The following is a 27,838-nucleotide window of genomic DNA, read 5'->3' on the forward strand; positions in this document are numbered from 1 at the left end:
GATGGTAAGGGAAGAAACATGGAGCGGGGAGTGCCTTTGAGTAAAAGAGACTTAAGAGATAAAACAACCACATGGACTGTGTGAATCTTGTTTGGATCCCAATTCAAACTAACTGTAAAAATATTTTTAATTGGGGAAATTTGATTATGGACCAGGTTTTAAATATTGCCTTCCACTCTCTTCTTTCATGCATGGTTCCTGAAGAGATGCTCAATGTAACTCTTATTCTGGTTCTTTAATAGGTAAGGCATCCCCCCCACCCCAACTTCTTTCAAGGTTTTCTCTTTGTCTCTGACTTTCTGAAGTTTGGATACGGTATGCCTAGGTGTAGATTTTTTGGTATCTATTTGGCATGTTGTCCTCTGAGCTTCCTTGATCTGTGGTTTGGAGTGGGTCATTAATTTTGGAAAATTCTCAGCCATTATTACTATTCTGTGCTGCTACACTGACCTTTTTTTTTTTTTTGATACCCAAAATGTTAACAGTGCTTAGTCCTCCTTGATACCAAAAAAGGAAAAACCCATACCCGGTGCCACAGAGTCGAAACCAACTCACAGCAACCCTATAGGACAGAGTAGAACTGCCCCACAGGGTTTCTAAGGAGTGGCTGGTGGATTCAAACTGCCGACCGTTTGGTTAGCAGACAAACTCTTAACCACTTCGCCACTGGTCATCCTTGACAGGTTGGATTAAATGGAACTTTTCCTCTAATTTTAGCTCACATTAGAAATGATCTGTAATTAATAATTTTTTGGGGGGGAAATCTGTTATTAGTAAAGAAAATCTTACCTGGCGTAAAATTTTGCTAGATAAAGTAATGTTCAGTAGATAACTACCAGTATCATCAAAAAAACCTTCAGCTCTAACATCCAACAAACTTGGGTTTCCAACTAATACTTTCACTGGTGGTACATCAAGCATTTGAAAACCTATGGAAACAAGGTCACCAGTTAATGTTAAATACTGAAAAATTTTAAATCAATTTAGTAATGATGGGGTAATCAGGATTTTAGAATATCTATTTTTTTTTATAGAATCTGTTATGAAGGCACCACAATGGCTGCAAATATAGTTAGCAATTTATGTATAGATAGTCAGCTTTAACGGTTCTTAGAACAATCTACCTTTACAATTGTTTTCTATTTACTCAAGGAATTGTCACTCTCCTCCAGCCCTCGCTCCTCACCAGGTAGATGGGTAATACTGGACACACTGAGTTGGTTAATTCAGAAGAAAAACTGAGGAGCACATGCTCAGTTTAAAGGGCTGCCAGTGAGTTGTTGCCAAGAGAAAGCTCCTAGGCAGTTCACGCAAGATAAGTCATCACACCGATTTCTGCCTGCAGGTCACACACTTGCAACCTCTCCTTACTAAGCACTTTAAAGGAAAAAAGTATCTGAAATACTATTTAGTCTATTGCCATTTTCACGAATCAGTAAACCAGAGGTGAGGAGTAAGCGACTTGCCTGAGGTTTCACCTGCAGCTGGTTCCCTTAAACCAGTGATGTGGCCAGTGCCTTCTAAACCTGAACTGGGGATTTTGTTAAAACGAAGATTCTGATTCAGCAGGTCTGGAGTGGGGCCTGAGATTCGGCACTTCTAACCCAGGTGATACTCATGCTGCTGGTCCAGGGACCACATTTTGAGTAGCTAGGACTAGGCTTTTTCTTCACAGAGGCAATTGAGTTAATTTGATTTAACTATTTGCTTCCATCGAACTGAATAAATAATACTGATTGGATCCCAACTGAAATTTGGTATATTTCAAAGCTAAAATAATTATAGCATCATACTACTGGTGACAGAACATAGAGAGACAACAATGTCACAGAATAAAAAAATCCAGAAACGGTCAAAATAAATAGGCAAATAGCATACTAAGATAAAGCTATACTTTGAAATCAGTGGAGAATTCATTATTCAATAAATGATGTTGGAACAGCTTTTACTTACCACCTATAATACGCCAAAACAAAATGTGAATAATTAAAGTTAAAACTGTAAGATTAAAACTCTAAAATTACTTGAAAGAAATGTGGAAAATTAGGCATATCATCAATGGGAAAAAACTTCTAAGGAGGTTTCAGGATATTTAATCCACAACAACGTGGAACTACATGTCCTCCAATTTTTTTCAAGCCCTGTAATTTTCGTTTATATACATTGTATTTGGTTCTGTTTTTCAAACCACCTTCTTAAAAATAGTGTTTTGTCTTTTCATTATGTTTCACATACCTTCTTTTACCTGTTGAAGAGTTTAGCACATACTTAACAGTCTTTCTGGTTTGTCTATCATCTCAGCTTCTTGTTTTCCATGCCTGTTGACTCTCCCTTACATTGGATCATTTCCTTTCCTTAAGTAGTGTTTAAATTCTTTTCCTCAATTCATGTTCAACGGTTATTGATTTTACCATGGAACTCCATGCTACCTGGGTTATGAAAGTGTTCCTGTGGAGGGTTTGTGCTTGCTTAGTCTAGGGACCAGGGGTTATAATTATATCTTGGTTTGGGATTCCGGCATCTGGTGGATAGTTTCTGGGCATAGTAGTCTTAGATTTTGGGTTTTTTACAGGAGATTCTTTCCCCCCACTTTGAGACCCATGGAGATGATACTCTCCCTGGTTTCTTCTTTGGGCTGGTGGGTAGAGTTTTCCTGCTCTTCTCTTCATGATTTGATGTTTCTCTGGCCACACTTTCTGCCAATGCTTGGGTATAAAACTCAGCCCACTGCCCAAAGGGCCTACATCTGAGCCTTACATCCTTCAGGGAGCCACACATTAACTAGTTTCTTTGGTTCTGAGTTCCCTTTTCACTTCTGTGACAGGCTTTTCTTCACTTTCTCTCCTGCCTGCCCTCCCGTCCTCCCTTCTTCCTGCCTCTCTTTCTAGCTCAGTTATTTACTAAAATTTTTTATTTTATTTTTTTCCAGTGTGCCACCTGCCCAGAATATTTAATAAGTTTTGTATATAAGAAAAAAAAAAAAAACCGGGAAAAATGAGGGAAAGAATAGAATTCTATTTAAAATGTTTTTTGGGGGGCTTAAAATAAATACTTGAAATAAATACAACGATGCTGAAGTAGTCAAAAGTTTTCTTTTTAGAGTAAAGCAAAATCAAAATTAAAATCCTGTATTAACATGGACTGATAACGTCATTGTCTTAATTGTACAATGAAGATTATAGTCTAGCTTTTTAGGGACATTATAAGCATTAAGGGAGCCCCGGTGGTGCAGTGGTTAACAGCTCTGCTGCTAACCAAAAGGTCGGCAGTTCAAATCCACCAGCTGCTCCTCGGAAACCCTATGGGGTGGTTCTCCTCTGTCCTATAGAGTCATTATGGGTCAGAATCAACTCTAAGGCAATGAATTTTCTTATAAGCATTAAGTAAAATAATGTATAAAAAACAATACAGGGCTGTCTGCATAGTATTTGGTCAATAATTAGAAGCTAATTCTGTTCTTAGTAGACTACTTGGGAAACCAAACATAAAGGAACTTTATGTATAAGGGTATATTTCACATTCAAGAAAAGCAATTATTGATGTTTCCCAATAAAAACAAACTTACCTCTTGCATGAGGTATGATCTTAACACTTAAAGTATGATATTTTCCAAGATCAATGTATCTCAGGATATTGAGGGATAGTGACTTATCAAGTTGTTGAAACCAGTAATTACATCGTTTTGAAAATATTCTCCACGTTCTTCTACTACTTAGCCCAAAGTTGTATAAGAACCAGGTGTTTTCTAGAAAGGTCATATTGATGGGTGCTCTTTTAGGCATGGTGGCAATAGCTAAAGCATTCGTATCATCTAAAATTGCTGTGATCAGGAAGCTGCTATAACCAGGAATCACCACCGTCTTCTGGAGATCCCAATGTCGAAATGAAGAATTAACATCTGGAGCTAAAACAGAAAATATTTGGTATAAAAGAAAATGGCCAATGTTCAGCTAGCATACTTGAGTTTTAAACTATGTTCTTAACCAGAGACCACATTTGCCAGACTTCAGACTTCAACTTGAAGTTTTCTTAATTCACTGAATTTAAAATAATTTATTTTATAGAATGTTTATTACTAATACCACAACCACAAACCTATACTTTAATGTATACTTTGAAGCTAGTTCTACAAAATTCTCAGCAGGAGAAAAATGTTTTAGGGCTAAGTAATTATAAAACCAAAAAACAAACAAACCTGATTCCAACTCATAGCAACCCTATAGGACAGGGTAGAACTGCCCCATAGAGTTTCCAAGGAGTGCCTGGTGGATTTGAACTCCTGACCTGTTGGTTAGCAGCTATAGCATTTAGCCACTACACCATCAGGCTTTCCCAGTCCCTATCACATAGAAGGTGCTCATTAAATATTTGTTGAATGGATAAATAATTTTTCAAGGATAGCATGAAGATTTAGAAGGAAAGAGGTTCTAGAGTAGGAACTTAGATCATTTAAGGAACATTATTGTTGTTGGGTGCCAGCAAGTTGATTCTCACTCTTAGCAACCCCATGTGACAGAGTAGAACTACTCCCTAGGGTTTTCTAGGCTGTAATCTTTACAGAAGCAGGTCACCAGGTCTTTCTCCCATGGAGCCGCTGGGTGGGTTCAAACCACCAACCTTTTGGTCAGCAGCCGAGTGTTTAACCATTCACCACCAGGACCAGGTGAAAAATCCCACAAAGGAAACAAGGAAGAAATGATAAAAGAAAAACCTTCAGAGTGAACATTAGTGAAGCCAAGGGAAGATGCAGTTTCAAGGAAAGGAAGGTCATCACTGTCAAATATTTTTGATAGGTCATGAAACAAAATGACAGCAACAATGCTTTCCTCATTCTGAAAAAAAGCTAGAAATATTCAGAAAAGAACACTATCATTTCCTTTTATTACGTGCACATCCTTTAATTACCTCCATTTTAAACAAACCAATCACAAAAAATCCCTTCCAACATTCTCTCCAACTGCCACGTAATTTCTCTCCTCCCCTTGATAGCGAAACTCCCTGAAAGGGTTGTCATTATTCATGGTCTTCAATTCCTCCCCTCTCATAATTTTTTGAACCCATCCCAATCAAACTTTTATCTACACTACTCTACCCAACAACCTTGTCAAGGTTCCCAGTAACTTTCACACAGATACTTTGGCCAGTTTTCCTTCCCTATCTCACCTGGCCTATCAATAGCATGTAACACTGGAGTATGCCTTCCTTCTTGAAACATCTTCACCTGACTTCTGAAACACATTCTCTCTTAGTTTTTCTCTGACTAGACCATTGCTTTCCTTTCCTGATTCTTCCCCACGTCCATGACCACTAAATGTTGGAATGTCAGGGATTAGACCTTGGATTGATTTCTTTCTGTATCTATACTCATTTTTCAAGTGGCCTTAGTAATGTAGTGGTTCTGACCCATAGCCACCCTATGTACAACAGAATGAAACCTGCCCAGTCCTGCACCACCCTCATAATTGTTGTTATGCTTCAGCCCATTGTTGCAGCTGCCAGGTCAATCCATCTCACTGAGGGTCTTCCTCTTTTTTTTTTTTTTTTCCCATTTGTATGCAGATGTGTTTTATTTGGCTCACAGTGTTGTTGTTTTTTTTTTCTTTAATAATTTTTATTGTGCTCTAAGTGAAAGTTTACAAATTAAGTCAGTCTCTCACATATAAACTTGTATACACCTTACTACATACTCCCATTTACTCTCCCCCTAATGAGTCAGCCCACTCCTTGCTTCCAGTCTCTCCTTTCATGACCATTTTGCTAGTTTCTAACCCTCTCTACCCTCCCCTCTCCCCTATACACAGGAGATGCCAATACAGTCTCAAGTGTCCACCTGATACAAGTAGCTCACTCCTCATCAGTATCTCTCCCCAACCCATTGTCCAGTCCAATCAATGTCTGATGAGTTGTCTTGAGAATGGTTCCTGTCCTGGGCCAACTGAAGGTTTGGGGACCATGACTGCCAGGATTCTTCTAGTCTCAGTCAGACCGTTAAGTCTGGTCTTTTTATGAGAATTTAGGGTCTGCATCCCACTCTTCTCCTGCTCCCTCAGAGGTTCTCTGTTGTGCTCCCTGTCAGGGCAGTCATTGGTTGTGGCCGGGCACCATCTAGTTCCACTGGTCTCAGGACGATGTAAGTCTCTAGGTCATATGGCCCTTTCTGTCTCTTGGGCTCATAATTATCTTGTGACCTTGGTGTTCTTCATTTTCCTTTGATCCAGGTGGGTTGAGACCAATTGATGCATCTTAAATGGGTCTTCCTCTTTTTTGCTGACCCTCCACTTTACCAAGCATGATGTCCCTCTCTGGGCAATGATCTCTCCTGAGAACATGTCCAAAGTATGTAAGACGAAGTGTTGCCATTCTCACTTCTAAGGAGCATTCGGGATGTACTTCTTTCAAGACAGATTGTTCGTTCTTTTGGCAGTCCACGGTATATTCAATATTCTTCACCAAAACCATAATTCGAAGGTGTCAATTCTTCTTTGCTCTTCCTTATTCATTGCCCAGGTTTCACACGCATATGAGTCTTGGGTCAGGCACATCTTAGTCCTTAAAGTGACATCTTTACTGTTTAACACTCCAAAGAGGTCTTTTGCTGCATATTTTTCCAATGCAGTGTGTCATTTGATTTCTTGACTGCTGCTTCCATGGGTATTGACTGTGGATCCAAGTAAAATGAAATCCTTGACAACTTCAATTGTTTCTCCATTTATCACGATGTTGCTTATTGGTCCAGTTTTGTGGTGTAATCCATACTGAAGACCATAGTCTTTGATCTTCATTAGTAAGTGCTTCAAGTCCTCTTCACTTTCACTTCACTTTGTGTTATCTGCTTTATGCAGGTTGTCAATGAGTCTTCCTCCAATCCTGATGCCCCACTCTTCTTCATATGGTCTAGTTTCTCAGATTATTTGTTCAGCATACAGATTGAGTAAGTATGGTGAAAGAATACAACCCGACACACACCTTTCCTGACTTTAAACCATGCAGTTTCCCTTTGTTCTGTTCAAACGACTGCCTCTTGATCTATGTGCAGGTCTGACTAGAGGCTGTGTTTGAGGATGTACATCATGTCCTTGGCAATTCTGTTTCTGTAACTGAAACACTTCTCATGCTTTGATGTTATCTCCTGTGAAATTAACATAACAATGACTTATGTAAAATGAAAAGTTTCATAGGCACTTGTGATGGATATAAGAATGAGGTAAGAATGATACAGCCAATAAGCATTCTCAGGAAGCAAAATGTCAGCATGTAAACCATTTGGTCATGGGAAGAATGTGTCAAGATGTAAACAAGTTGTTCCCAGGAAATATGTGTTCATGACTGCAATCATGTATAATTGAACTGACTGGGACCACTCACCTAGGTGGTAACTCACTCCCTACTAGCCAAGTGGCCAAACTTTACATTTCAAAGGACTTCAAGCTGCAGCTGATCTTATCTATAACCAGTTATTAGCCCCCTACCTTTACTTTGTTCTCTGTGTATATAGACCCTTCTCTCTGCTTGAATGGTGGATTGCTTTGTATTTTTACTTAGCACTGCCTAGCTTGAGCTGTATTATTCCTCAGTAAAACTCTTTCACTCCTAAAAGACTGTGGAATTTTCTTCTTTGACATTTCTGGTGTCAGAAGCAGGACTTCCAAGGTGCATTATCTTTGACAATTCCTGGGGCATCCAGACATGGGCACAGTATCTGCTGAGTTGCTTTGGGCTCTCTGCTTCTGGAACTTCTTGGGAATCATTCTAGGTAAAAAACCTCTTGAATCCAAGCTCAGCTCCCTTGTGTTGATAGCTTCTTGAGTTTTATTTTGGTTCTTGTAAGTAAAAGTTTGTTTTGTTGTTACTGTCATTATAAAATGAAGAATGCTGTGTCTAAAGGAGATTTCGAGCTACCTTCTGGGATTCCTGCTCACTATATGAACAAACATTATGGTTCCTTATGGTGCATGTTCTTGTCTGTCTGGCATAACCTCACTTGAGACAGTTTGGAAAATCAATGGTCACTTGGGGATTCTTTTAATCTCTCTAACTTAGCTTTTCTGTACAGTAAATTAGAGAACTGAGGCTCTTGTTTAAACAGTCCCAGTGGGGTGCCTATTTTGATTGGTATATTGAGGTCTCTAAAAACATCAAGACAGTAAAATTATTTCCCTGCAGGACACTGTCTCTAAATTAAGCAGAATAAAGAAAAATTGGCAAATAAACCCTTGCTTGAAGTGGCCTTTAAAATTCACCCCAGGAATAATGTCAAAAAAAAAAAAATGTCAAAGATTCCCCTTATATCACATTTGCCCTGTGGACAAGCTCAGAATTATGTAGCATTGTGAAAAACTTTCCCAAACTCTTTGAAAACCCAAATCAAACTCTATTGCTGTTGAGCCAATTCCTACTCATAGTGACCCCTACCCCTGCAAATTTTCTGAAGAATTAAAAGTCCTTGTTGAAGTCTACCTGCCTGAGATCCTTGACTTATATTAGCTTGTTCACATGATTACTGGCCTAGAGGAAGCCCAATTATGGCTTAAACAGGCAGAATGGAAAGACTCCAAGGACAATTTAGACTTAAATATTGATAAGACGGTCACTGAGCTGTTGGAAGACTATTGGGACATGAGTAAAAATTGCTAGAGACTATCCCAAAGGCCTTTCCTCCACTAATTGATTGGACTAAAATTCACTCTTGTAAACAAAATAAAGATGCAAGTGTTTATGCTTATCAGACTTGGCTGCTCCAAAAGTTTTCTGAACACTCTGGCCTTTCTTTGGCTATACCTGGAGCTTCTGGAACTTTCAATGCTGTTTTCATATCCAGTCTTAAACCTGAGATCTCAGCCTTAGTAAAGTGACATTAATTAGGCTGGGAGACAGTTTCTGTTGTTGAGCTAACCAACTTAGCCTAAAAACTTTCCCAGGCTCTTGAGGCTGAAAAAGCATCTAAGGCTAATAAATTAATGGCCCTTCAGTTGCAACAGTTACACTCTCCAAATCAAAAGAAAAATTCTAAACCTCCCAATGGCACAAAGACAGGTATTTGTCATTGTTGTAAATGGACAAATAAACGCTATAAAATATAAATTAAAAAAAAAAAAAAAAGACTGACATGTTCCCACCTCCCCCCCTGAAAAAACCTCTACAATCTGATTCAGAATGTAGAAGCTCTGGGGACAAAACAGGGACTTTTCCTATGTTGGCTCATAATCCCCAGGGAGAAAATACTTATTAAATGAGAACGTTGCTAATTTTTAATTGACACTGGATCCATGCTATCTGCTATTAACCCCACCTGTTCACAAAAGCCCCTGCCCCAGAGTAGTAAAACCTCAAAATTAGTGTGGGTCATAAATCATAAACAAATGTTGATTCTTTTCCAACCTATTTCACTATACCTTGGTCCTATTGAAGATTTATACCTTTTTTTGCTCAATTCTGATATACCTATTAATATTTTGGGAAGAGGTCATTTATCCAAGTGGAATTACTATTTAAAATTTAATGAAAAGTGGAAAATGTTATTGAGTCTGCCTGATAAACCTAAGTCAACAGAGACAGGGTCTGAATTAGACAATATTCAGGAATAAAAAGCCATTTGCTATATGCAAGCACTTGTCATCCTTCTTCAAAATTCAACTCAGCCTAGTCCTCTCCCTTCTGACACCTTTTCTCTGGTTCCTGAAACCTTATGGGCCACCACATCTACAGACATAGGTCAAGTTTTGTTAGTTGAGCCAATTAAAATTCAGATAGATTTATCTAAACCTCTGCCCAAAATTCCCCAGTATCCACTCAAACAAGAAGCAAAAGAAGGACTAGCTCCCATCATACAAGATTTCCTTTCTAAGAGTTTAGTTTTCCTTTGTACTAGGCCTTGTAATATTCCTGTTAAAAAAAACAAATAATAAGGGTTGAAGATTTGTTCAAGATTTGTGTGGAATCAACTGTATTGTTATTCCTAGATTCCCAGTAGTCTGTAATCCTCATTTATCACTTTTCAATGTCGCTTCAGACGCAACTCATTTTATGATTGTGGGTCTTTGCAGCGCCATTTTCAGTATTCCTGTGCATTCTGAAAGTTAACAATTCATCTGAACTATAATGTCCCATGGATTTACTGAATCTCCCACCTATTTTTCTCAGCTTCTGCATGTGGATTTGCAGCCCTTACAGTTTACAAACAAATCCACATTGCTGCAATATGTTGATGATCTGTTAGTTTGCTCAACCTCCCAGCAGGCCTGCCTTGACAACAGTGTAGCTTTATTAAAACATGTGGCTGCTGGTGGGTATAAGGTTTCCAAAGAAAACTTATAATTATCTCAGTCTTCTGTTAAATATTTGGGTCATCTAATTTCTGTAGAGGGTATCTCCAATGATCCTCAATGGAAAGAAGCAATTCTTGTCTGTCCTATACCTGAAACAAAGAAACAGCCACAGGGGTTCCTAGGACTCTGTGGCTATTGTTGTGCCAGAAGATTGAGACACCATAGTTCAATTAAAAGGAGCTTTAATGAACATGCCTGCTCTAGGTTTTTCTAATTACACCTAGATTTTTCCTTACTTGTACATGGAGTACCTGGAAATGCTTTAGGCATACTAGCCCCAAAACATGGAGGACAACAAAGACCTCTAGTTTATTATAGCCTGCAGCTTGACCCTATAGCCAGGGCATACCCTTCCTGTCATACAGCTAAGGCTGCTACTGCCAAACTAGTGGAAACCACAGAAGATGTGGTGCTGTGAAACTTTTTAGATGTCTGCGTGCCCCATGCTGTGTTTGTCTTACTTAATTCTGCCTTGACACAACACCTTCCTGTCAGCAGGCTCGCCTTCTATGAAGTTCTCCTTCTGGCTGCACCTAACATTAGACTATACTCCGTAACCTGTTTAAATCCAGCTACTCTTTCTGCAACCAATGAGAACAACTATCCCACACATGATTGTCTAGACTTGACTAAGCAACTTTTAACCTCTCAGAAAGACTTAAAAGGGACCCCTTCAACTAATCCTGATTTAGTTTTGTTTATGGATGGTTACTATTTAAAACCTAATCCACCTAGTCCTCACTATCAAGCAGAACATGTTGTTATGACTTCTACTGTCTGGTCTGAAGCCACTTCAGCCCAACAATCGGAATTAATTGCCCTTACTAGAGCTTGTAGAATTGCTTCAGGAAAATCTGTTAGCATTTTTACAGACATTAGATATTATTTTGGAATTGTAAATGATTTTGGCATGCTATGGAAACAAAGAGGATTTATAAATGCCATGAAAAACAAAGCTTCAGTAGCGGATCTTCTAGACACTCCATATCTCCTATCTGAAATTGCTGTGATCAAAACACAAGCTAATCAACCAAAAGGAATACCCCAAACTGAAGAAGTTAGAGGAAATAATCTTGCTGATATGGCAGCGAAATGAGCTGTCTCTCGAGTTATCTCTGCACTTACGATAAATAAAGGGACTCCCGAAATTTGTCTATTCATTACTCCAGCCTTCATGAATTAACTTTAGGAAAACCTTTAAAATGCCAACAAGTAGGCTAAACATGTGAAATTAAATCCTAGGAAAAGGCAAGTTGTCACCAAGGTTCTGCCACTAAATTGTGGACTGGACCTAATAAGAAAACTGTCTTACCCAATTTCCTGCATGTTCCTATAATGTGAGGTTTACAAGAGGTTCCCACATGGGATGAGATAAAATGACTGAGAACTTAAAAAAATATTGGAGAAAAAATTTTGAGGCTGCCAAACACGTGACCACCCACTGCCCTATTTGCCCTCACTACAATCCCAGAAAACACCTTAAAATCCTACCTGGACAATACTCTTAAAGTCCTACCTAGACAATATCCTTTACCTTCTGGGCTTATGCTTGAATGGCCCCTAGATTTTATTCAGCTTCCACCCTCCAATGGTTATAAATATGTATTAGGAATGATCTGTAGATTTTCACATTGGGTAGAAGCCTTCCCCTGACATTGTGCTGCTGCAGACTTCGCAGCAAAGAAACTTCTTGAAAACATCATACCCACTTGAGGAGCACCAAAAACTCTTTGTAGGGACGAGGGAACTCATTTCACCAGTCGTGTCATCCACTTATTAGATTTATCAAATGCTACATTGTCCCTATCATCTTTGGTCTTCTGGTCTAGTAGAGAGAACTAATGGAATAATAAAGATCCAAATAGACAAGCTTTGTGAAACTTTAAATTTGTCCTGGACTAAAGTCCTTCTATTAGTTCTTTTAAATCTTAGATCTAAACCATTTGGATCTCACAAACTTACGCCCTATGAAATAATTACTGGGAAGCCCATGGTCCTTCCTTATATTGCCTGTACTGACCCTAACATTGTTCAACCTGAATTACTGAAGTACTGCCAGGCTTTAATCCAATATTCCAAAGAATATCTTTCACAGGTTAGAGAAGCCCTTGACAAACGGAAACTAGACCCTGAAGTCTGCCTAACATTGTCCTAGGAGAATGTGTATATTGGAAGAAACACCAAATAAAAGACTCATTAGAACCTCATTGGAAGGGAGGAGGAGACAAATTAGAGGGAATCCATATGCAGACAAATTAGAGGGAATAAAACCTTGAATCAATTTGTCACAGTTAGAAAAGGCTAAGACTCCTCTTTGGAGTAGCTAACCCACTGGAGAACTAAAGGTTACATATACAAATCCTTGTAGCCAGGAGCAGACAACATCTGAGGCAGATGGCTGACCCAAGACCCTGGACCAGGCCTGAAAATGCACCTCTTTTTACCTTTATTATGGTCATACCTCTACTAACATTTCCCTAGATTGGGCAGATGACTATCCTCACCATTTTAAAAGGTTTAAGTGTTGGATATGTGGTGCCCTCCCAACCTCTAGTCAGTCTGGTCTTCCCTGGTGTGTCTCTCCACTACAGGGATCTGACTGGGTTGCTCTTGATCTATGGATACAAGAACAACAGAGAAATAGTTCATTACTGCAGGAAATTAATATTACTAAATTTTCCTCTTTTCCGATTTGAAAGAAACCCAGGCCATAACTTAACCTTTAGTCTTAACACAACCTTTACTAAATAAAGTCACCCAAAAAGAGCTAGCTAAAGAACGCTCCAAATCCACAAACAGTACTCTTTGTACTGTAGGCCCATATCAATAACTGTGGGATGAATTCGTCTGGTTAATTTCCCAAAGGGGTGGCTAAGTCAGGTTGCTCCCCTTTGCTGGAAACAAGTTAACCACACTCATGAATAACCTAGCCATCACCAGACCTATGGGATGGTTTCCAATGTCTGAATATGCATCAGTTATAATCACAAGCTACTGACTGGTTCACCACAAATTGGCTATGACGCTCAGGTATCTATTAGGTAGTCTCTAATGCACCTTTTGACTATGAGGAACCAACCTTTGGCTCTGGCTGCCACCAGGCTGGATTGGAGGATGCACTCTGGGCCTGAGCTGGACTCAAGGACATATTGTAACTGAACTCCCTTTACCAGCCAACGTACCCATTATTAAGTCCTTGATGGTCTCGATAAGTATTTCTTTGGATTGGGCATCTAGTGGCAGTATTCCCACCTCCAGTAGGACTTGAAGATGTTATGGCACATGTAGAAATACTAACCAAATATATACAAACTGCCCTAAATGATGGTGCCATGGCCTTCAAGAGATCAATACTGAAGTGCCAATGATGAGAAAAGTAATACTCCAAAATAGAATGGCCTTTGACATTTTCACTGCAGCCTAAGGAGATACCTGTGCCATAATAAAATCTGATTGCTGTGTCTATATTCCTGACAATAGTGCTAATATTACACTCTATGTTAATCATATGCAATGTGTAGTATCTAGCCTTATTGCTCCTGTTCCTTCCTTAACTGATATTACAAGTAATCAGTTTTCCTCTTTGGGTGGATGGTGGAAAAAATTGCTACTTTATTTTCAAAACTTTATATTCCACATCATTTCTACTATTGTAATTATAAAATGCTGTTTTGATTTAGTTCAACTTATTTTATTCATGAAATGCTGCACTTCAAATCCATTTGACCCTTCACATAAAATCATGCTGGTTTGACAGTCTTTTCCCAATGATTGTGTTGTTCTATCACCTCCTTTTTGTCTCCCTGGGTACGTTTCATCTGGCCTCTGTCATTCTGTCCTGACTGAGAAATTTTCCTCAAATGTGGCCTTGTCCATTAGTTTGGCAAGGTGAAGAAAATAATTTTTATTAACCAAATTTCCTCAAGAAAACAAAGTTCTTGCAGAAGAAAAGCTACTTCATTGTGGATGATCAGCACCTCCTAGCAGACGCTTAATCAAAGAGGGGAAATGTAAACAGAAAAGTTTTAAACTGGGGGCACTTGTTTCAGATGAGTAAAAACGACAGAGCCAAATGCATTCCCAGGAAGCGAAAGGTCAGTATGTAAACCATTTGTTCATAGGAAGAATGTGTCAAGATGTAAACAATTTGTTTCCAGGAAAAATGTGTTCATGACTGCAATCATGTATCACCTAAGAAGAACATGCCACTCACCTAGGTGGTAACTAACTCCCTCCTAGCCAAGTGGTTGACCTTTACATTTCAAAGGACTTCAAGCTGAAGCTGATCTTATCTATAATCAATCATTAACTCTCTACCTTTCCTTTGTTTTCTATGTATAGACCTCTCTCTCTGCTTGAATGGCAGAGAGCTTTGTATTTTTACTTAGAGCTGCCCAGTTTGAGCTGTATTATTCTTCAATAAAACTCTTTTTCTTTCACTCCTAACAGAGTGTGGGATTTTCTTCTTTGACACCTATATAGCCCGCTTTCACTGTCCCTTCTTTGAAGAGCCTTCCCAATACTCAAGTTGACACTGACTGATTTGAATAGTATCTACTCAGAAAGAAAAAAAAATTCTCTTACACCAATTTTTGGTGTTTAAACATTTAGGTTTTTGATAGGCCAAATCCATGTAAACTTCCTATTTTCTCCTGGACACTGTGAAAGACAAAACAACCTCATACGGGTAAATGATAGGCTAATATTGATGAAATATCAGTGAATTTACAGCTACCAAAACCAAACCAAATCCAGTGCTGTCAAGTTGATTCCGACTCATAGCAACCCTATAGGACAGAGTAGAACTGCCCTATAGAGTTTCCAAGGAGTGCCTGGCTGATTTGAACTGCCGACCCTTTGGTTAGCAGCTGTAGCACTTAACCACTATGCCACCAGAGTTTCCTATTTACAGCTAGGTTTTACTATATTAGAAATAAATAATTCCTTCAGAACCTAAGTATATATAGACTTCCATGCACTGCTAGGTGGACTAAAATTTGAAATCTACTGCTCTTGATAAATGAGCATGAACTGTCTTCCAAAAGAACAATTTTCCATTGTTTTCTACCCCTCAGAGAAGTATTATATTATTACACTTACTTTTTAAGTTAAGAGTAAGTTTATAGGAGAAATTTCCAACATCAGTAATGAAAAGGGAACTAGACAAAGAAGAGCTCTCTCTCACTTCTTCTATTCCAAAAGGATCTATAATTTCTGTAATAACTGAAGACAAAAATCCTTTAAGATTGTTATGTTGTAACACTTTTCTTATGTAAGCTGATCCAGTTTTCCTAAAAACAAACCAACAACCATTAAGAAATTTGAATTAAACGTTAAATAGAAGCTTAAATGAGCAAGTTTATGAACAGATAATTTCCAAACAAAATATATCACAAATGACTAACGAATGAATGTTTCGTCAACAATTGTTCAATCTCATCAGTAATCAATGAAATGACAATTACAATAACGGGACACCATCTTTCATCTATCAAATTAGCAAAGATTTTTAAATGGCAGAGTTCAGCAGTGGAGGATTCAGTGGAGATAGGGCACTCACCCGCTGCTGATGGAATTGTAAACTGGTATAAGCTTCCTAGAAGGCAATTTGACATTATGCATTAAGAGCTCTAACATTTTTTCCCCTCTGATTCTAAGTGTCAACTGGTAGGGGTCTAGCCTAAGGAAATAACTTGAAACTTGGGGGGAGGGGGTGGGAGAAAGTTCATCACAGCATTATGGTAGATGTTAGAAGTAGGAAATGCTCAACAATAGGAATATTAAGTAAATCATAAAACATGCTCTACTTAGACAAAAGGTAACTACTAAAATGATATTTACAAAAAGTATATAATTACATAAGGAAAATGATCATATTAAAATGTCTAAGTGAAAAAAGCAAGGTGAAAAATGTTAACATGAATATAAAAATGACTAAACGGTAATTCATCAGTGTTGTCATGATTTTCTTTTCTATAATTGCCTGTCTTTTTTTCCCTAGAAGCCCTGGTAGTACAGTGGTTAAAGCACTCAGCTACCAACCAAAACCTTGGTGGTTCAAACCCATCAGCTGCTCTGTGGAAGAAAGATGTGGCAGTCTGCTTCCATAAAGATTACAGCTTTGGCAGCCCTATGGGGCAGTTCTATTTTGTCCTGTAGGGTCGCTATGAGTCAGAATGAACTCAATGGCAAGGGGTTTGGTCTTTTTTTCTAAATTTTATTTATTTTGTTGTTGTTGAGAATATACACAGCAAAATATACCCCTATTCAATAATTTCTACATGCACAATTGATTCCATTCAAGTTGTACAACCATTTCCACCCTCCTTTTCTGAGTTGTTCTTTCCTCATTAACATAAACTCATTGTCCCCTAAGATTCCTATCCCTTTGAGTAGCTGTTGTCACTCAAGGCAGACATTCTTTACTAGTTAAGCTAAACTATTGTTTGCTTTTAAGTAGACTTCAGGGGATATTTTTGGTCTAAGGTAATGGTCTGTCCTGTCTGGGTATGTATTAATTTTGTAATTGAGGAAAAAATCCATTTAAAAGTGTTAAAAAAGCATCAGTTAAATTGGGAAAGTAATGATACTTCTGAATTAGCCACTTTAGGCTATAAATTAAACCAAACCATAGAACAGCAAAACAAAGAGGCTGAGAAAAAAAACAAAGAAAACAAAGAATAATGGCTCTCCAATTGCAGCAATTACGGAAACCCATGGGAAAAAAGCCAAAGCAAGGGAATCCTCCTACCAATAATACTGCTTCTACTGTATGTAAATATTGCAAGAAACCTGGTCACTGAAACAGATTGCTTTAAGCTTAAGAATAAATAAAAGGTGACTCCTTCAGCATCACTTTTAGAAAAATCAATGTGACAATGCTCTGGGGAGCTTATAGAGGCTTTGGCAGTAGTCCCCTTGTCCCAAACGGGAGAAACAATGCTCTAAGTAAATGGAGATGCTTATACGTTCCTTGTGGACATGGGTGTGACACTGTCGGCAATCAACCCTACGAGTTTGCAAAGGCTTCTTCCCCGGGGTACCCAGACTTCTTGTGTTGTAGGGGTTTCCAACGAGGAAAAAATTTTAACCCATTCTTTAGCTGTGCCAATTTTTTTAGGGCAAATAGAAGACTTCCACCCATTTTAACTAAGTGATAGTACTCCTGTAAATTTGTTAGGGTGTGACTTTCTTTCCAAATGGAAATACCATATTCAGTTTACAGACACAGGGATAAGTTAGTCAATTTCCCTGATGTTGAAAATGAAAATAAGATCCAGATGCCTGAGACAGAAGAAACTCTTTGTTTATTACAAGGTCTTTTGTTGTTGGAGGATGACGATATCCTGCCCTTGGAAAAAGAGACTCAAATTCTTAATCAAATATCATCACTATTATGGGCTTGCTCGTTGACCACTATCAGTTGCATTCTATTGGCTGAACCTATTAAAGTCCAGATAGATCCCACTAAACCCTTACCTAAATAAAGTAGTTCAATACCTTTTAAAACCTGAAGCAAAGGAAGGACTGAAGCCTATCATCCAAGATTTTTTGGAAAAGAAATTCATCGTTCCATGTACTAGCTCTTGCAAAACCCCAATATTTCCTGTCCTAAAACCTAATAACTGCAGTTGGTGATTTGCAGAAGATCTTAGAGCTATTAACCACATTGCTATCTCTTGAACCCCCATTGTTCCAAATCCATATTTGCTATTAGGCCAAACTCTACCAGACGCTGCATGTTTATGGTCATTGACCTCTGTAGTGCTTTTTTCAGTATTCCGGTTCATCCAGACAGCCAATTTTTGTTTGTCTTTACATAGGATAATCAACAATATTCTTGGACCGTCATGCCCCAAGGATTCCCTGAGAGCCCCACCTACTTTTCCCAGATTTTACTTGCTGATTCGTTGCCTTTACAGTTCGAACATAAATCTGTGTTACTCTAGTAAGTTAATGATCTGTTAGTCTGTTCTAACACCAAGAAAGCAAACATAAAGGATAGTCTTCTGTTATTATATTATCTGACTGTTAGAGGGCATAAGGCCTTCAGGGAAAAACTGTCCCTTCCACAAGTAAAATATCTTGGTCGTTTAACCTCAGCAGAAGGAATCTGAATTGGCCCAAAACAAAAAGAAGCTATCTTTTCCTACCCTATACCTACAAAAAAAAACAGTTAAGGGGATTTTTAGGATTGTGTGGATATTATAGAGCTTGAATACCTAATTTATCTTTATTAGCACAACCTCTTTATGTATATCTTGAGGGCAATATCCCTGAACCTTTCAAGCTCTCTATGGAAGCTGTGCAAGCCATAACTAAAATAAAAGAATCTCTAACTTACACTCCAGCTCTTGGATTCCCTAACTGTTCTATATATTTCTCTCTTTTCCTTTCTGAAAGATGAGGGAATGCCTTAGGATTCTTAACTCAGAAGTATGGAGAAAAACAGAGACCTATAGGGTGCTACAGTACATAGTTAGGTCCAGTAGCCAGAGCTTATCCTCCATGTCTTCCAACAGTTGCAGCCACTGCCAAATTAGTAGAAACAGTAGTCGATGTAGTATTGGAAAATAATCTAGATGTATATGTTCCACATGCAGTTTCTGATGTCCTAAATTCTACTCTAACCTAACACTTTCCTGCTGCCCGACTAATTTCATATGAAGCTCTTCCTCTAGCTGCCCCCAATCTTAGATTGTACACCACTGGGTACCCTTGTGCCTGGTCCCAATGATAATGACATTGATCATGACTGTCTTGATTTAACGGATCAACTTTCATTTCCTAGAATATATCTGCAAGAAATTCTACTCTCCAATCCCTCACTTATGCTGTTTGTAGATGGCTCCTATCTAAAACCTGTAGCTTCTAGCCCTAGCTTCAAGTACATGCTGTCACTACTGCAGTAGAGTTATTGGAAAGCAGACCCTTGCCTGAGGTAACCTTGGCCCAACAAGCCAAGCTTATAGCCTTGTAAAGAGCATGTAAGTTGGCACAAGGCCAGTTGGTAAATATATACGTGGATTCTCGATACTCTTATGGAATAATTTTTTATTTTGGAATGTTATGGAAATAGATGGGATTTTTAACTTCCTCAGGACAACCCATTAAGAATGGTACTTTTTAGTGACCTATTTCTGGAAGCTATCTTCTGAAATAGCAGTAATAATAACACAAGTTCATAAACCCAAACGGGGCCTCCAAACAGAGGAAGTAAAGGCAAATAGATTGGCTGACAAAACTGTTAAACTGGCTGCTCAGACCCCCATTCAGGAATATTTGGTCTCAACAACTGAGCAAAATAGGAGCTCAATTCATTTTTAGGGAACTAGCACAGGCTCCCAAAAATTCAAGATTGAAGAATTAGAGGGCTTCCCCTTCCTCTTGTTAACTCTAATCACCATTCATAACTTACCCGCATTTTCAAATAATAAAACAACAACAGTAGTTAGCTCCAGAAGAAGAGGTACTTAGTTGGGTCTCAAGAGAGTCTTATCTAGACACCACCACACAATTATGGATGGAGCCTGGAAATAGACAAGCAATGTCTCAAGGTCTCCACCTAACACTATCATTAACTTGTTTATTTGAAATTGAATCTGTGTGGGAGGAAGAACTTATTGCCTTTCGAGATCAAAGCTTCTGGGGGAATTTTAAGGCAGCAGGCCATTATCTATATGAGGTAGGAAGTGGACTAGTGTCAGAATTTAGATGAATGCTAATGGCTGGGGGAACTGAAAATAAAAGGTATCACACTACCTTCCCTCATATACTTTTTTTGGACAAGACCAATGCCAGATTTGTTATCATGGACAAAATACCCCTTACTTGAACCTCGGATCAAGGATCCAGGGAAAGAGGGGGAAGAAAAATGGCATAGTCTGTTATTATATCAAAAAACTGCCCTTTCCTCCAAACAAGACCAGTGGAAAGCTGAAGGATGTCAGATAAACCAGCAAACAGGATTGTAGGTGGAACCAAATAATCAGTATGTACTCCCTAAGGATTTACACGTAACAGTAGCTACTAGTCTTCATTTAAGAGATTATTTAGGATGAGATAGGACAGTACAAAGAATGAGGAAATATTATTGGGGTCACTTCTGGAGGGCTGGAGATAAGATAGTCAGACAATGCCCAACCTGTGCTGAATTTAATCCAGCAAAAGCACTCAGACCCCCTGTTGGCAGGAAATCTTTTCCTAAGGGACCTGTGTTTGAACAGCAAATGGATTGTATTCAATTAACTCCCTCGCAGGGATACAAATGTATGTAGGTCATGATTTGTAGATATTCTCAGTGCGTAGAGGTTTTTGTTTTTTTTTTTTTTGGAGGAATGCCACTGCCACCTTTGTGGCAAAGAAGCTTTCAGAAAATATAATTCCTACTTGGGATACTCCAGGAATTCTCTGTACTGACTAGGGAACTCATTGTACTGGGCAAGTAGTAACTGCTACATACAAAATTTTTCCTATCCTATAGTACTTGCGGAAACCCTGGTGGTGTAGTGGTTAAGTGCTATGGCTGCTAACCAAAGGGTTGGCAGTTTGAATACCGCCAGGCGCTCCTTGGAAACTCTATGGGGCAGTTCTACTCTATCCTATAGGTTCGCTATGAGTCGGAATCGACTCGACGGCACTGGGTTTGGTTTTCTGGTTTATAGTACTTGCACTGTCCATATCATCTCTAATCCTCAGGACTGGTAGAAAGAACCAATGGCATTATAAAGAACCAATTAACTAAATTAGCCTCTTCATTAGGAGTAGCTTGGCCTCAAGCTCTTCCCCTGGTGTTAATGAAATTTAAGATCAACTCCCTTTGGTCCTCACAAGCTAATCCCTTTTGAAATTATTACAGGCCACTCTATGGCTTTACCTTATGGGGTTAACAATATTGAATTAAATCTCTACTAATCTGTTAAAATATCGTCAAGGATTAGTTCAATATGCTAAAGATCACACATACTAGCTGCAACATTCATATTGAACAAGCACATCTGTTTCCAATTCTTCAAATTATAAACTTGAACCAGGAGATTATGTGTATTGGAAACGTCACCGAATTAAGGATCCCCTTGAACCTCAATGGAAAGGACTGTACTTAGTACTGTTAACTAACGATTGTGCAGCTAAATTACAGAGAGTAAAGTTGTGGATACATCTATCCCAGCTGAAGAAAACCAGTTTCTACATGGTTATTGAACCAGCTGTTATGTTGTTGTTGTTAGGTGCCATAAAGTCAGTTCCGACACATAGCGACCCCATGTACCGCAGAACGAAACACTGCCCGGTCCTGCACCATCCTTACCATCATTGTTTATGCCTGAGCCCGTTGTTGCAGCCACTGTGTCAATCCATCTCATTGAGGGTCTTCCTCTTTTCTGCTGACCCTCTACTTTACCAAGCGTGATGTCCTTTTCCAGGGACTGTTCCCTCCTGACAAAGTATGTAAGATGCAGTCTCGCCATCCTTGCTTCTAAGGAACACTCTGGTTGTACTTCTTTCAAGACAGATTTGTTTGTTCTTTTGGCAGTCCATGGTATATTCAATATTCTTCACAAACAGCACAATTCACAAGGTGTCAATTCTTCTTCGGTCTTCCTTATTCAACGTCCACCTTTCTTTCACATGAATATGATGTGATTGAAAATACCATGGCTTGGGTCAAGCACACATTAGTCTTCAAGGTGACATCTTTGCTCTTTGACACTTCAAAGAAGAGAGCCTTTGCAGTGATGTGCCAAATGCAATGTGTCTTGATTTCTTGACCGATGCTTCCATGGGTGTTGATTGTGGATCCAAGTAAAATGAAATTCTTGAGAACTTCAATCTTTTCTCTGTTTATCATGATGTGGCTTATTGGCCCAGTTGTGAAGATTTTTGTTTTCTTTATGTTGAGGTGTATTCCATACTGAAGGCTGTGGCCTTTGATCTTCATCAGTAAGTGCTTCAGGTCCTCCTCACTTTCAGCAAGCAAGGTTGTGTCATCTGCATAACGCAGGTTGTTAATGAGCCTTCCACCAATCTTGATTCCCTGTTCTTCTTCATATAGTCCAGATTCTCAGATTATTTGCTCAGCATACTGATGGTACAGCTATACAACCCTGATGCACACCTTTCCTGACTTTAAATCACGCAGTATCCCCTTGTTCTGTGTGAATAACTGCCTTTTGATCTATGTATAGGTTCCTCACGAGCACAATTAAGTGTTCTGGAATCCCCATTCTTCTCAATGTTATCCATAATTTGTTATGATCCACACAGTGGAATGCCTTTGCATAGTCAATAAAACACAGGTAAACATCCTTCTGGTAGTGTCTGAATGTCAACTAATTATTTTTGGTATAATGACTCTGTGTATTTCTTCCATCTTCTCTTGATGTTTCCTGCATCGTTTAATATTTCCCCCATAGAATCCTTCAATATTGCAACTCAAGGCTTGAATTTTTTCTTCAGTTCTTTTAGCTTGAAAAACACCGAGCATGTTCTCCGCCTTTGGTTTTCTATCTCCAGCTCTTTGCACATGTCATTATAATAATACTTTTTCTTCTTGAGCTGCCCCTTGACATCTCCTGTTTAGTTCTTTTACTTCATCATTTCTTCCTTTTGTGTTAGCTGCTTGACGTTCAAGAGCAAGTTTCAGAGTCTCGTCTGACATCCATCTTGGTCTTTCCCTTCTTTCCTGTCTTTTCAATGAGCTCTTGCTTTCTTCATGTATGATGTCCTTGATGTCATTCCACAACTCGTCTGGTCCTTGGTTATTAGTGTTCAATGCATGAAATCTATTCTTGAGATGCTTTCTAAAATCAGGTGGGATATACTCAAGGTTGTATTTTGGCTCTCATGGACTTGCTCTAATTTTCTTCAGTTTCAACTTGAACTTGCATATGAGTCATTGATGGTCTGTTCCACAGTCGGCCCCTGGTCTTGTTCTGACTGATGATATTGAGCTTTTACGTTGTCTGTTTCCACAGATGTAGTCGATTTCACTCCTGTGTAGTCCATCTGGTGAAGTCCATGTATACAGTCGTCATTTATGTGGGCAAAAAAAGGTATTTGCAATGAAGAAGTCGTTGGTCTTGTAAAATTCTGTCATTTGGTCTCCAGCATTGTTTCTATCACCAAGGCCATATTTTCTAACTACTGATCCTTCTTTGTTTCCAACTTTCTCATTCCAATCACCAGTAATTATCAATGCATCCTGATTGCAGGTTCAATCAATTCAGACTGCAGAAGCTGATAAAAATCTTCAGTTTCTTCATCTTTGGCCTTAGTGGTTGGCGCATAAATTTGAATAATAGTTGTATTAACTGGTCTTCCTTGTAGGTGTATGGATATTATCCTATCACTGACAGCACTGTACTTTGGCATAGGTCTTGAAATGTTCTTTTTGACATTTTTTGACATTTGCAACACCATTCCTCTTCAAGTTGTCCTTCCCGGCATAGTAGACTATATGATTGCCCAATTCAAAATGGCCAATAGCAATCCATTTCTGCTCACTAATGCCTAGGATATCAATGTTTATGCATTCCATTTCATTTTTGATGATTTCCAATTTTCCTAGATTCATACTTTGTACGTTCCAGGTTCTGATTATTAATGGATGTTTGCAGCTGTTTCTTCTCATTTTGAGTCGTGCCACATCAGCAAATGAAGATCCCGAAAGCTTTACTCCATCCATGCCATTAAGGTTGACCCCTCTTTGAGAAGGCAGCTCTTCCCCAGTAGTCTTATGAGTGCCTTCCAACCAGGCGGCTCATCTTTCAGCACCATATCAGACTACGTTCTGCTGCTATTCATAAGGTTTTCACTGGATAATTCTTTTCAGAAGTATACTGTCAGGTCCTTCTTCCTAGCCTGTCTTAGTCTGGAAGCTCAGCTAAAACCTGCCCTCCATGGGTGACCCTGCTGGTAGCTGAATACCGGTGGCATAGCTTCCAGCATCACAGCAATGTGCAAGCCCCCACGGTATGACAAACTGACAGACACATCAGGGGTTGAACCAGCAGAAAGACTAAAGCTGAAGTTTAAACATCGCCCACAGACCACCACTAATTGTTCTCCACCAAAGGTTGAACGTTCCCTCTAACCTATACCAGAAAATCCATTTGGCTGAATTAGTAGGGCTTATAGTGTATTGGTCAAGAGTTTCGCTGCTAACCAAAAGGTGGGCAGTTCAAATCCACCAGGCACTCCTTGGAAACCCTACAGGGCAGTTCTACTCTGTCTCGTGGGGTCACCATGAGTTGGAATCGACTCAACGGCAATGGGTTTGTTTCTTTTTTTTTGGTCTACTAACTTACTTTATTTTCTATTGCAATCATTGTATATTGAAAATGGGACTGTTGAATACATTAAGTTGAGGTTTGTGGTTTAGTCTGTTTAATCATAGCAATAATCCCGATAGTCTTTGTATTTTATTCATTGTCTATTATTATGGGTTTAATTAAGATAACTCTAATCTTCTCCATATGTACCTTAATTTTAACCTAGGGAGAAAATGCATTAATAAAATTAGCTCAATCAGTTGCTTGTGCAGGGAATTTAACTGGTTGTTGGGTAGGTCATCATAATCTTAAATCTGTACAAGACAATTCAGATCCTTTAGTTTTTCCGGTATTAAACTATCATGTTATCCCTTCACCAACAACAAATTCTAGTTTTACTCTAAAGTGAGCAGTAAGTATTAAATTGTGGCATTCCCCTAACATGCCTTTTCATCCAAATATTCCTTGCTTCAATCTCACAGGTATACAACACATAGTTATAGATTGTAAAGGAGCAAAGGCAGTTAACCTCCAAGTTCCCTACGTACAGGAAGGAGAATTAGGACTATATTTTATTGAATACTATTCTGAATCACCTAGCTATTATGATCATTGGTTTCAGGATTGTTTGTTGTTGTGGTTAGATGCCGTCACTTCCAACTCACGCGGCCCTATGTACAGCAGAATGAAAGACTGCCTGGTCCTACACCATCCTCACAATCGTTATGCTTGATCCTATTGTTGCAGCCACTGTGTCAATCCATCTCGTTGAGGGTCTACCTCTTTTTCGCTGACCCTCTACTTTTCCAAGCATGATGTCCTTCTCCAGGGCCTGGTCCTTCCCGATAACATGTCCAAAGTATGTGAGACGTACTCTCGCCGTCCTTGTTCCTAAGGAGCATTTGGTTATACTCCTTCCAAGACAGATTTGTTCATTCTTTTGGCGATCCATGGTATATTCAATATTCTTCATTAACACTACAATTCAAAGGTGTCAATTCTTTGGCCCTCCTTATTCATCGTCCAGCTTTCATATGCATATGAAGTGATTGAAAACACCATGGATTGTTTAACAACCTTAAGCGAAGTATATCCTAAATATGCCAAATAAAATAATTCTATTTAGAGGAATCCCTATTCTGATAGTTATACTAAGTTAGGACATAAGTTTGGAAGACTTCAAATATGTAATAATAATCTAGTGGAGACATGGCTAATGCACGTACATTTTTCTATTCCTGCGTCTTGTACCAATACTGTTATTTGTGCCTCTTAGGTTCTTATGTGGAGGATCTAATAACAGTGGTTTAAGTAACCCCTTTCCTAGGGACAGTCCTTATGCATGGACTATTCTGTGTGTATATGGGTGGAGAATGCAAGGGCAATGTACTTTAGAATCAAAGTGTGTCTTCTTTGACATTTATTCCCAAAACTAGTCAACACTGGTTGAATGATATCAAACTAATTTCAATAAGCAAAAGGGAAGTATATGAAAATCCCATAGCAGAACAGCCAGGTTGGGGATGGTCATTTTTAAGAGCATTAATTCCCTCATATGATGTAGTAGAATTAGAAAAATCTTTACCAAACCCGTCTGCCACAATGGTACAAATAGCTGATTCATGTTGCTGATGGAAAGTCAGCTCAACAAAAGTCATTCTGGACCAAAGCACTACACATTTTAACCTAGAGTACTGCAAAAGCCTTCTAACTGATCTATGTGTACCCACAGTTGTTACCCTCCAACTCATTCTCCATGTTGTAGACAGAGTGGTATTCTAAAATAAAGCTAGGTCATTTAAGATAAATGAAAGTTTAAGAGTTTCTTTTAAAGAAGACAGAAATCATTGGTGTGCTTTGCATTTTACCTCTCATCTCTGCTCCACCCTACGTGGAGAAGGAAAAGAAAGTGCACCTCTTTCATGTTAAGCTAAGAAGAGCTTCAAGGGAATTATAAATTGAAATACGCCTTTTGGAGTTTGAGGGACATACCCATTAACAACCCATTGCCTTCGAGTTGATTCCAACTCATAATTACCCTATAATAGGACAGAGTAAAACTGCCCCATGGGGTTTCCAAGGCTGTAATCTTTATGGAAGCAGATTGCCACACCTTTCTCCTGAGGAGAGGCTGATGGGCTTGAATCGCTGACCTTTCAGTTAGCAGCCGAGTTCTTAATCACTCTGCTACCAGGGCTCCTTTTTGAGGGATATAGGCACTAGAATTTGACACATTCCTGAGAAATACAAAGAGTGGAGATAGATTAGACACATATGCAGTGAACAGCATGCTACCAAATGAGGCAATCACCATCATCACATAAGGCCTGGAGCTTCAATGAACAATACTTTTGGGAATTATTCCAGAAGTATGGGGATCCCATTCCCTTGGCTCTGGATGGAAAAGGGATAAAAAGAAGTCTTTAGAGTGAATTTGTAAGCAGAAGTCTGCTCTCAAATGAGTTTAGGGACTAAATCCATAACATCTGTGAAGCCTAAAAATTCCCAAGCTCGAAAAGAATTTTTTTTTTTTTACCTTTAAACTTTTGGACAAGCATATGTTACCTTTTCTTTTTTTAAACTGTAGTAAATATATACATGACAGAACATTTGGAATTTCAACAATTTCACATGTACAGGTCAGTGGCATTAATTATGTTCATCATGATGTTCAACCATCACCCTTAGCCGTTCCCAAATTATACCATCACCCTTACAGAGCCCCAATGTCTCCTAAGTATTCAATCCTTCTTTCTCTCTCCCTCCTGCCCACCCCTGGTAACCACTAATAACCTTTGGTCTCTTTATACTTGCCTATTCTAGATATTTTATGTAAGTGAGATCATAGAATACCTGTCCTTCTGTGCCTTGTGTGTAAAAAAAGTAAGTGTTAAATAACTATTTGTGGAATAAATGAACGAATATCTCCCTCCCCCTGGCTTGAGTCTCTACTACCTAGATATCTGCCTTTGGCCTATTGCTGACCTCTTAACTCTGGGCTCCCAAATCTTTGACTTCCCACCTAAAGTCCTGCTTGCGTTCCAGTTCTCTGATCCTGCTCTTTGCCATTTCCTGCATTTGCTGTTGTTTTTCTTGTGTGATGTTGAATCTATCCCTACGCATGGCTACCCTATATGATAGTGTAGAATTGCCCATAGGGTTTCCCAGGCTGTAATCTTTACAGGGAGAGCTGTGGTGGTGCAGTGATTAAGTGCTTGGCTGCTAACCGGAAGTTTAGCAGTT

The 27,838-nt window shown here is 38.9% G+C and overlaps 1 protein-coding gene across 1 annotated transcript in view; it reads right to left on the reverse strand.

Annotated features, from left to right (window-relative positions):
• The window catches only part of CATSPERB (cation channel sperm associated auxiliary subunit beta), a 110,831-nt gene that overhangs the window by 12,700 nt on the left and 70,293 nt on the right, over positions 1-27,838 (reverse strand). Inside the window, exons 17-19 of the mRNA XM_064291860.1 lie at positions 15,426-15,616; positions 3,566-3,898; positions 790-929 (exon numbers count right to left, since the gene is read on the reverse strand). Of these exons, the coding sequence (XP_064147930.1) occupies positions 790-929; positions 3,566-3,898; positions 15,426-15,616 (664 nt within the window). The remainder of the gene's footprint in view (positions 1-789; positions 930-3,565; positions 3,899-15,425; positions 15,617-27,838) is intronic.

Source organism: Loxodonta africana, chromosome 10, assembly GCF_030014295.1.
Source record: "Loxodonta africana isolate mLoxAfr1 chromosome 10, mLoxAfr1.hap2, whole genome shotgun sequence".
In the NCBI taxonomy this organism is placed as follows: domain Eukaryota; kingdom Metazoa; phylum Chordata; class Mammalia; order Proboscidea; family Elephantidae; genus Loxodonta; species Loxodonta africana.